Here is a 12,132-nt window from a genome sequence, read left to right as displayed (position 1 = left end):
TTAGATGAGTTCAGGATAATCAGGCAGTATCTATGTGGTTTGTGAAAATAAATCATGATTAACAGAAGAGGTAACGTACCACGAACAAAGTTGGATGCACTAAATGTGGATTTTCTGAAGGTATTTGATAAAATGCTGACAACACAAAGGTACAGTCATAAAGTCATAGGGTCATGCAGCATGGAAACAGACTCTTCAGTCCAGGCAAGTTATGAAGTGGACTTAAGGAGCCTGCAAAAGGATATAAATAGGTTAAGTGAATGGACAAAGAACTGGCAAATAGACTATATCGTGGAAAATGTGAAATTGTTCATTCTGGCAGGAAGAATAAAAAAAATTAGATTAACTAAATGGTGAGAGATTGCCGAGCTTAGAGATGCAGAAAGAGCTGACTGTCTTAGTGCATGAATGATAGAAATTAACATGTAGGTATTGCAAATAATTAAGAAAGCCAATAGAATGTAATTGTTCATCATAAGACGAATTGAAAACTAAAATAGGGAGGTCATGCCACAGTTGTACAGGGCATTGGTGAGACGACATCTGGAGTATTGCATACTGTATGGATCGCCTTATTTAAGAAAGGACATAAATGCATTGAAAGGAGTTCAAAGGAGATTTACCAAACTAATACCTGGAAGGGCAGCATGTCTTATAAGGAACAGTTGGATAAGCTAGACTTTTATTTGCTGGAGTTCAGAAGAGTGAGGTGACTTGCCTGAAACATAAAAAGATCCTGAAGAGTCTCAACAGGGTAGATGAGGAAGGAATGTTTGCTCCTGCGGGAAAATACACAACTATTTATATTATTTTAAAAAAAGGCCACCCATTTGAGACAAATGAGGAGCAAATTTTCCTCACAGAGTCTTTAGGCCTCTTCCCCAAAAGGTGATGGAAGTCTTTGAATATTTTTAAGGCAGTTTCTTGATAAGCAAGTGTGTGAAAGGTTATCAGGGTAGGCGGGAATGTGGAGTAATCAGATTTACCATGGGCTGCTTAATGGCAGAGTGGGCTACGTTGCCTAAGTGGCCTATTCCTGCCCCGAATTCACATGCTCATATGTAAATATTCCTCAGAAGTGGCAACAGGTACTAACATAACTCTTCTCAAAACAAATTAACTCAAATTATAATCAACTGAAATGTAATATTTTTGGGAGACATTGTTGAAGTTTTTTTATTCTAAAGGCACTGTTACCTGTTACTCCCACAAGCTAAAATGTGATTTTGTGTTGTGAGAATCATCGAACAGTCAATTCCACACAAAACTTTCTGGGCTTCATGTTCTGCCAGTACACACACTTGCTGAGGAGAATTGTGTGACTCCTGAGATTCCAAACCAAGGCGACCTGCATTGAAAACAGAAAAGAAAATCAAGAGCTAATTGTGTAAGAAATTAAGTTCATAAGCATTTGGTTTATTGAAGCTATGAGACCCTTAAATTTCTGACCTAGCCCCTATTGTTTCCAACATTTCCTGATAATTCACTTTACAACTTTAAACAAACACCTGAAAAAGTCTTTTATATCAAAGACTCTTGCAAGAATGGAAAGGAATAAGCTGTTTAATCATTTTTTGCATTAACATTTTTTGTTAACCAGGTAAAATGCATTGGCATTTTAAAAGATAACTTATGAATCAAAACAATACAAACATAAATTAAACATCAGACAAGTCAACAGGCTTAATTGTGTTTTTAGTTTGATGAATAATGCACATTTTAAGCAGTCAAGCCAGCTAACCACCAAGGAATTTTGTATATATCTGTATTACACCCCCATCATCTGTGTTGATATAATCAATTCAGGTTAATTGTACCTTCTGGAAAAAGGTACAAAACAGACACAATTGGTGGCAATGAACAAGGGACAAATGACATCTGAAATCACAGAAATAGTAAAATAGCTGCATATTCTTCTTCAAGAGTGTGAAAAACATGATTTTTACAGGAAAAAAAGATGAGCAATATAGACTGATAACAGAATTATGCATCCAATGTTTCTTTAAATCTATCAACAATGCAAAGTAGTCACGTTTGGTCAAGTTTATCTCCTTTGCCTTTCCCTCTCTTTAAAGCATGCGTTAAATGACTGATTTCAAGCATATAACAAAATCATTTTCTCAGTACTTTGCTGTCAGCATGAGACACTACTGTGAAATAAAAAAAAACATTAGTTTAACAGGATTGCTATTTCAAGGACATCAGTGATTAAATTACTAGCCCTCATCACGAATGTCAAATGAAAGTGCTATCATCCAATATATTATTCTGAAAGGCACAGAGTACCATTAAACAAGCAATGTAAAAGCTTTCCTAAGCACAAGCGAGATCCACAGGCTGCAATGAGATGAATAACCAGTTAAATTGTAATGTTGGAAGAGGAATGGAGTTTGGCCGCACAGCTCTTCAATTTTGAGATCACCTGCAGTATTGAAACAGGGCAGTTTCATAGAACAGAAAACAGCAGATTCCTAGATTGCAGTTTGGGTCTTGGAAGAAACCATGATTTATGCAGGCCTCACGATTGCAAGTTAGCAACAAAAGGAAAGCCTCTAGTACAAACATGTCATTCCAAACCAGATGAACTTAGAATGTTCTTTTGAAGACAAAAGCAAATACCCTCACTGAATTTTCTTATTTTGAGAAATGACCAGAATATTAAATGTAACTATCAAATCAGACATTTTATCATCGATGGTTATCAACTATACAATCATGAACAGTAATTCTAGCTTAAAACAACAGGAGAACACTGTTAGAGTCTCCAGTGTGGCAATAGCAGGAAAGAAAAGTTGGAACTTGACGGCGGGGTCAGGGGCACTGCCCTATAATGGATTTATTGTCCTCTATTGTGGACACATGTGCCATGCCTTCAAAACACTGACTGTTATGTCAATTCAGTCAGTTGCCATTCATTATGCCACCAATTTTCAACACTCTTCTTTTCTTGAAATGCTTATCCGTGCTGTGTACCTTCAGCATCTCATGCACATGCATTTTTCAGTTGTGAGCCTAAGAGGGAATATTTGGTTTCGGGGAGGAACTTTGCCTCATGACTGCTTGTACATACTTACTACTCAGCACCGGAAAGCAAACAGGAGCACGAACCCAAGCTAGTATTTTTCCTCCTTCATCACAGAATGCTGAAATCAAAGGTAGCACTGCTAATGCTGAACAGACTGGTATCAGCCTGCTCAGTAGGTAGCAGGGACGAGAAGGTGGGAATTCCTTGATATGTAGATAGGCACATTTTCATAGTGGGAATTTCATTTTATCAACTGAAGGTAGGCCGTTACATGAATAAATTTTATTAAAAATGTTATAATTCATTTCATGGCATTCTGAGCTCAACGATCCCAAGCTAGTAACACCTAAACTTCACAGCAGGAAAGAAAATCCCATTCCAGGCTCTTGTGTGCTTAATCATTGTTTCCAATCTGAAAGTGTCAGTAACCAAAGAAAACACTTTCGGAGATAACTCGCAAAAAAAAGCTAGGGGAGATTACCTTTTTTTAAGAAAACACATCAAGTTTTTATGATCTGCAATACATTGCCTGAGAGTGTACATTAAATAGATTAAATAATAACTTGCAAAAGGGAAGTGCATACAAACTTAAAAGGGAAACATTCTGCAGGGCCATGAGGAAAGAGCTAGGGAATGGAACTAATGGGTTGCACCTTCAAAGAGCTGGCAAGAGTACAATGGGCCAAATGGTCACCTTCTGTGCTGTATCATGCTATGATTCAAATGAGTCTGTCAGGTGTCCCCCTTTTTAAAGGTGAGCTACAGGAATGTATCATGACATTGTGTAGTGACCATGAGACGATAATAGCTTTCTGCTTTAGGAATCCATCTCCAAGACATCAACATCAAAACTGAAGCAAATCCCAATATAAATGAGAAATAGTGGCTGAAGGGGGGCATTGAAATCTCACTGTCCCAGGACTTCACAAGCAAGGCAAAAATGCTGATCTCCTACAAAAGAAACTGCAGAACAAAAAGACACTTATGAGGCATTTCTGGAATTGCATTAATCCTATTTGTCCGGTATGTCTAAGATTTTAACTACTAAATAAATTTGGAACCTAGTCCATCTACTGTGCAGTCACAAACGGGCACTGTTTCATGCTAATAACAGTGTGTACATGCACACATAATTCTGTCCTTAGTGACAGAAGGAGAGGCAGTAACAGGATGACAGCACTGCTCGTGGCACCCTGACCATACTTTCAATACATGGCAAGTATAAGTCGAACAGAATACTTTTGCCTGCCTATTTACTGTTTGGTACACTCACATTGGCCCTTGTTCAGTTCAGAAATTAGGGTGCCGCCAGCATTTGTGCATTGACCCTGTGTGCATACCACTGAAACTGGCTGACTTCATCTCACAGTAAAATTAAAGATTGTATCAGTGGGAATAAGGGAACCGATGTTCACGGTGTAAATAGAAAGGGGCAGGGCATATTCTCAATTTCCCATAATGCAAACAAAGAAATGTTAATGTAAAAGCATCTATCAACTAAACTAAAGGAAGAAAAATTTGTAGTACATTGCAGTTTAACACTAGATTCACATCAGTGTTAATAGGCCTTTAGGTTTTACACCACAACATTATTCTAAATAGAACGCCACCCCAACTTCATTTACCAATCAGAGGTTAACTCTGGATAGAAGGATGCTGCAAAGTTTGAGTTGGAAGCGATGCTCATCAAGCAAGAGGCATCAATAGAAAACTGGAAATGTTAAGGGAGGTGAGAAAGAACTGCTAAAGAGATGATTAGAAGGTTTTTGAAAGCAGAGCGGCAAGTGCCAAACTGCAGGATTAGAACTGAACTGCAGAAGCCAACTGTGGAACAGTTACAAATTAGTTATGCTGGCCACACATTAAAAAGACATAGGAACATAGGAGAGAAATAAGCCAGTCAATCTCCATCAAGCCTGCTCTGCTATTCTAAATCATGGCTGATCAACCACCACAACACCGCTTTCCACTCAGTCTATCATCATAGAATCCCTACAGTGTGGAAACAGGCCCTTTGGCCCAACAAGTACACACCGAACCTCGGCGCATCCCACCCAGGCCCATCCCCCTAATCTACACATCCCTGAACACTTTGGATAATTTAGCATAGCCAATTCATCTAACCTGCACATCTTTGGACTGTGGGAAGGAACCGTAGCACCCGGAGGAAACCCACCCAGACACGGGAGAATGTGCAAACTCCGCACAGACAGTCGCCCAAGGGTGAAATCGAACCCGGGTCCCTGGCACTGTGAGGAAGCAGTGCTAACCACTGAGCCACCGTGCCGCCCTATCCTATTAAGAATTTTGCAACTTTCAATTATATCCCCTACCATTCTTCTAAACTCCTGAGAATACAGACCAGTCTCCTCCTAGAACATTCTAGCCATCTCAAGAATTGATCTGATAAACCTTTGATGCACTCCTTCTACAGAAAGTCTTTTCTTCCTTTGCTAAAAGGACCAAATAATGAAAATGCATTACAGGGACTGAATTTTATTTACATATAATATTCTTTAATCTAAAAATGCAGAACAATTTCTATAATTAACATCAAATTAAAGACAGCATTAAACTACAGATCAATAATAGATAAGTCTTTCTGGAAGAATATCTTTTAAGTAGAAGTATTTTCATCCATGGCTAATTTGTACCAACAATCATTGATTAATTCACTTAATATGTTGCAATTCCATTGTACATTAAATAGATTTATAGATGCACTCACACTATTGTGATTTTATGCATAGAATTTCCTCCAGTGAGAAGATCCTTTGTACTTCAACAAAACTCACAATTAAATAATTAAACAGTCTTAAGACATCTAAGGTTTTGGAGTAGATCTGTAGCTCGGGTTGTGGGTGTTGAGGTTGGTTGGCTCACCGAGCTGGTTTGTTGCTTTGCAGACGTTTCGTTACCATGCTTGGTAACATCCTCAGTGCAGCCTCCGATGAAGCGTTGGTGTGTTTTCCCGCCAGGTTTTTGAACTCTGGGGTCCGTTGAGATGGATTGCCTCACTTCCGGTTTTCCTTCGTAGTTGTCCCAGTCGAAGTCGTGGTTCTCCTTGTCCATGTGGATTGAGATGAGTGAGTATACTCAGGGACAAGGAGAACCACGACTTCGACTGGGACAACACCAAGATCCTGGGACAGGCTAGGCAGAGACAAGCACGAGAATTCCTGGAAGCATGGCACTCCACGAAGCATGCTATTAATAAACACATTGAACTCGACCCCATATACATTCCACTACGAAGGAAAACCGGAAGTGAGGCAATCCATCTCAACGGACCTCAGAGTTCAAAAACCAGGCGGGAAAACACACCTACGCTTCAGCGGAGGCTGCACTGAGGATGTTACCAAGCATGGTAATGAAATGTCTGCAAAACAACAAACCAGCTTGGCGAGCCAACCAACCTCAACAGTCTTCAGACATTTTAAAACAATTCACATAAAAGTCTGAAAATTAATAACTTTTTGCTCCATTCAAGTTGAGGCTAAGATAGTTCAGCTTGTAAACTGCCAAGCTTGCAAATAAAGGGTTATAAGTAGAAATCTCATTGAGGTCCACAATTTGGCATTCCATCATTTCAAGGAAAAAGCCTATCTACAAGGGTCATAAAAATGCATCCGTGTGTAGCATTAAACGGCCACGGAGTATTGTCAAACAGGTTTCCTTGTTCAAAGCCAAAGAAACAAAGCACGGTCTATCAGACCATATCAAATGCACCATGGCTGAAGTTCTGACAGAAGTCAATGTTTGATTAATTGGGCAATTGATGAAAAGGGGCTTTCATTTAGCAGCAAACTTTCAGAAAATTGTGTTAAATCTAAGAGAAAGTGATTGAACATTATCCAGCTTTTTATAGAGGTTTTTATATTTCAAACACAAAAAATTCTCACCATTGTCTCCTCTTCCCCAAGAGAACACTTCACGGTCATTGGTTACCACCAAAACATGTGATGCCCCACACGAAACCTGGGCAATCTCATATCCGAGCAGTGCCTCAACAATTTTGGGCTGTGGGGAAGAATCCAGAAACAAAAAGATCTTAACACATTAGCTGTGAAATGCAATGTTCTATTCGTTTTTGAACAAACTACGGATGTTTGTTTCGGCCTCTCTTTCTTTTGCAGAAAACATCAAAAGTAGTGCTGCAGTCAATGCAAGAAACTGTTTCTTTTAAAGTATTTTGTCACTTATTATCATTATTCCTCCTTACTCCTCTTCCTCAACGCAATAACTAAAAGTCGGGATATAATTCCACAGGCAGTAGGTATCCATTGGTCTCTTATGTGAGTGGTGCTTTTGTGTGTAACCCATAATGACAATCTGCAATTATGCACAATCTATGCACTGCTTGCTGGAACCACATAAAACTTGGTCAAGAACATCTTACAGGAAAGACGTGGTAAAGAGAGGTTTATAGAAAGAAATCCAAAAAATTATAGCCTAGGCAGTAAAGGTGTAGCTGCCAATCTGGAACAATGGCATAGAGTATGGGTAGGTTGTTCTATAAGGCAACTTCACCACCAAGTCTGAATGCTAAACGGCAACTTCATCAATAGAACTACAGCAGAGCAAAAACTCAGACATTCAGGAAAGGAAAAGGGGAGATATAAGCAAGGAAACAAAAGCTACAAGCATAAATGAAGAGAGATGTGGAAGAAAATTCAACTTACCTGTGTCACATCATTGAAAGTGCCGTGACCTAAACAACCATTGCTACCATTTCCAAATGACATTATTATCCCTCTGTCTGAAAAAGAATTAATTGGGCAAATGCGTAAGACACAGGTTTCACCTTAGAAGTGCCTAAATGGGAAAGTCTTCCTCTACATATTTAACAACGTACAGCTGAAAATATATGGATTATGTCTAAGCTTTCTTGCTCTTATCAGGACAATTTGCAAGAAATACCAAAGTAAAAGGAAAAGAAACATTTATATTGTACAAGAGGGGTTGACAATCAGATTCTGACTGATAGGGACACTGCCATAGAGAATGTATCAGTTATATAGTAACTAACAGCTAACTGCCAAACTTTATTTAGATTTTAAACCAGGAAGGTTGACTCTGATTAGCCAAGACATTGCCCTGAGAAAGGAACCATTTTTGCTGTCACCTATTTTGTTTCATTGAAACAGGAAAGCATGTATACATGTTCTTTCTGTGTGCAAAGAACAAGGTCCTGTGTATTAATACATATAGCTTTCAGCACATGCAAATGTGCCATACTTCAAGCCCAAATGACCATCCTAAATTGGTTTGGATTTTGTGGGTCCATCAACATTATTTTCAAGTATTAGAAACAGCTGAAGCAACTGTATATTGTCTATTCTCAGCTTCTGGATCTATGTTTCGTTTTCTTCAAGTTGTCTGAACTGCATATCTTTATCCTCTGAACTCTGATGGCTCTGTCTCCTCTTATATAGTTTCAACAAGACATTAGTTTCCAAAGTCAGTTTCAGTCTTAGTTTCCTTAACAACTAAGAGTATTAAGTTTCTTTTCACAATTGGGATCTGGCTCAAAACAATACAAGCTTTGGCCACAGATTTCGTCATACTATATGCTGTACTTCTGTGTTTCTCACAGGAATCACTGAACAGCAAGGAGAAATTGCAACCCAAGCTATTCTAAATTCCAAGGCCAACTGCCAGCTTCCCACTGCCATTTCATCCATGGCTAAGAAACTGAACTCAGACCTGGGAACAAAATGCACCAGAGTTGTGATATTATAAAGTCAGTCAACGTGAGCTTTTAGTACAACATTAAGCTTGATTAAGCAAATTGGATTTCCACCAATTTGGGGGCATTATTTTCATAATTTGGAAAGTTGCAGTTTCAAAACACGTACTACTCTGGAGGAACTTTAACTTGTGCAAGGCAATAGTGATTTCTGTATTATTGAATTGTATAAGTACTACTGTGCTGAAGCATTTATTGCAAAAGAGAGATTTGCAAGTGAAGTATATCAAAGTACTAATGTTTTAGCAAAAACATTTGGGTTTCTAAGGAAAAAACCACAATAAATAAGCTGAGTGAATAAGAACTATCGTGGCAACAATAACCTGCACTGTGTCTAGATTGTGCTATACCGTGAAACCATTTGAACAAAAAGAAAGACTTGTATTTATATAGTATTTCATCACCATTGGACCATTTTACATGAAGCACTTTTGAAGTGTCAACCCTGTTATATGAAATGCAACAGCCAATTTGTGATGGCAAACTCCCACAGACTGCAATGTGATAATGATCAGATAACCCACCTTTGTGATATTAGATGAAATATAAATACTGGATAGGACAAGAGGGAGAAACCCCATTGCTCTTCTTCAAAATGGTGCCATGGATTATTTTACATCTACCAGAGCTGACAAATAAGTCTTGATTCAATGTCTCATAAAGATGGAACCGCTAATAGTAGAGTACTCCCTAAGTACTGCATTGAAGTAAGGACACACTAAATTATTAAACCTTTTTTCATGGAAGGCAAGTATTTTAGTCACCTGCATTATCCTACCTGTAAGACACGCTGTAAAAAGGTCTCCACAAGAGACATGCTTGATTGCCACTCCAGACTGACCTTCCAGAAACCTAGAGATAAACTGGGGCTGGGTCTGTTCTATGGAACCAGGGAGAGATACATCTCCAGTGCCTACAGGAGGAGCCTGAAAAGTAGTAGAGCCAGTTAGAAGTAGATTAAGCACTAATGAGGATGCTGCGTATTATCAAATTTTATTGAATTCTGGAACAGTAATGTCACATTAACTTTTTGTGTACTCTGTACTCATATGTTTCACTCAGCAATTACTTAAAATGCAGAAACAATAGGAGAACAATCAAGAATCTTAAGGATTTTGTGAAGAAACAGTGGTGACCTGCTCTGAGGAAAAATGAAACTTGAAACATTGTGCTGGATCTTACCATATGTTGGCAAAGTTTCCAATTATTGAGTTTCATGGTGGGTTTCTCTCCATAAGATTCAGTGCGTTTTCTCGCACTATCATCCCAAACTCACCTCATTAACTACTTCAGAGAAAGTAGGAATTGCAGATGCTGGAGAATCTGAGATAACAAGGTGTAGAGATGGATGAACACAGCAGGCCAAGCAGCATCAGAGGAGCAGGAAAGCTGATGTTTTGGGCCTAGACCCTTCTTCAGAAACGTCAGCTTTCCTGCTCCTCTGATGCTGCTTGGCCTGCTGTGTTCATCCATCTCTACACCTTGTTATCTCATTAACTACTTATCCTGTTTAGTTATGTTGCCTCTTTCATCCAATGCTAGCTTGATTTGCCCATTCACTGTGGTCAGTACTTGCCATTGTTGGGATCTCCCACAATATACCTACACCCCTGGCACGGTGCAATTTGTGGAATGGCATTGCACACCTGGCCAAGCACTGGTAAGTCTGGAACTACCCTGTATGCTTACAGAGATTCATTCTGGCTATAAGTGAGAAGGCAAGATTGGGGTTCAACTTTGTGGATAGGGACCAAGCCGTCCGAGTGAAGGGGATGCTACAGAGGAGGGACATCCTGTTTCCTCAGGACTGGCCATGTCATCAGATTCTGCCAGCCTGGCCCAAGGTTGCCACCTGGATCAGGGCAGACTCTATGGTCCAGGGGAACACCCTGCAATACAGGAAGAAGGGCAATCATCTTCTCTGTTCCACCAGGCTAAGTGTCAACATCTTCTTCCTATTGCTTCACACTACCTTCGCTACTGCACCCACACCCTGCCAAGGCTCAAGCTCTCCTATTCCTCATTATTGCATGCAACAGCCTTCCTTATTTGCTTTTCCCAACTCCAAACTTCCAACTGCTCCCTCCCCACCTCACTCGGGTCACTTCATCAACTTTCCCCCATCTGCACGAGTGCTAACAGCTGTGCTACTCACTTTCACCTCAATCAATCCCTCCCTTTTCAACTTCACAAAAGAAAATGGGCCATAACAGGGCAAAAAGAGCCTGGACATTAGTTGGGTGCTGAATATTTAACTCCTCACTCCCTATGAGAGGAGAGGAACTGGGCTCAGGCAGCGAAGACCAGGATGGATGTGGAAACTGCCATAATCCAACACCCAAATAAGAAGCATTGTTTGTTGTGGTGTTACTCTCCAATTACTATCACTGGGAATTTAATGTTAAATGCCACAATTCTTACCCCTTGTTAGCGATCATTCTCTCCTGCAGGCACCAGCAAAATGTCCATGGTGTCTGCCATCAAGATATGCACTCCACAAGACATGCCTTCCTCTACTTCTGAGAAGACAGCATGGACTCCTCAAAGGAAGCACTGGCAAGGCTCACGACTGGCACCACCCAACAACTGAGATACTGACACCTCAATGGGTATATTATCTAGATTAGACTCAGGAACATCAACTGGTGAGTACTTCACTGCCATGCCTTCGCAACTGGCTGAGGAAGAAAAGAGCCAAGTTGCTGGCAGTCAGAGGACTGCCAGAAACCAGGCATCTTCTCAGTCCCAGACAGGAGAGGACCCCATGCTGTCGGCAATCAGTCTGGCATGCACAACCTGACACAGAGCAATTGGAAGATTTGTTGGGGGCACTGGGCAAGCTAACACAAAGACTACAGGACTGCAGCGACAGGACCATGCTGCCTCAAGCATGTGACTGTAGTTTCCTCCTTGGACAGGTTGGCAGCTTCTATGGAGAGGCAGGTCCAGGAATCCAAGAGGCTATTGGATACACACACAGACCTGTACTCCAGGTACCCTTATTCACAAGGACCGTGTCAATAGACACCCAGCCAAAGAAGGAAACAGAAACATACTCCCCAGAAGTCTCTTCTCAGGGCACATAAGACTTGGCCAGTCTTCCACCTCCGCTCTGCCTGCTAGCCTTAGCCCTGTGGGAGGCCAAGCTGAGGAAGGTGCACTTGCCTCTGGGCAGGAAATACTCAGCATGTCTGGGCCTTCGAGACAAAAGTGAACTCGGGTTGTCCAAACAAACCTTCAAAGCAAACAAGATTCACTATAGGCCAAGTTCCCTCCACCCACTGCAAATCCCAGGACTGCACTCAGACATAGTGACAGGAAAAGAAAGGAGACAACATTCTGAGGGCACATAAGTGGC

At 40.4% G+C, this 12,132-nt stretch overlaps 1 protein-coding gene across 2 annotated transcripts in view; it reads right to left on the bottom strand.

Moving 5' to 3' along the window:
- nek8 (NIMA-related kinase 8) overlaps positions 1-12,132 on the bottom strand; it is a 55,340-nt gene that overhangs the window by 21,015 nt on the left and 22,193 nt on the right. Inside the window, exons 8-11 of one of the 2 annotated variants that reach the window (XM_048612834.1) lie at positions 9,553-9,700; positions 7,708-7,784; positions 6,928-7,045; positions 1,198-1,348 (exon numbers count right to left, since the gene is read on the bottom strand). In XM_048612834.1, the coding sequence (XP_048468791.1) occupies positions 1,198-1,348; positions 6,928-7,045; positions 7,708-7,784; positions 9,553-9,700 (494 nt within the window). The remainder of the gene's footprint in view (positions 1-1,197; positions 1,349-6,927; positions 7,046-7,707; positions 7,785-9,552; positions 9,701-12,132) is intronic. The other variant, XM_048612835.1, reaches the window with a different exon arrangement.

This window comes from Rhincodon typus, chromosome 26, assembly GCF_021869965.1.
Source record: "Rhincodon typus isolate 14 chromosome 26, sRhiTyp1.1, whole genome shotgun sequence".
NCBI lineage: Eukaryota > Metazoa > Chordata > Chondrichthyes > Orectolobiformes > Rhincodontidae > Rhincodon > Rhincodon typus.
This window is presented reverse-complemented; position numbering and strand designations above follow the sequence as displayed.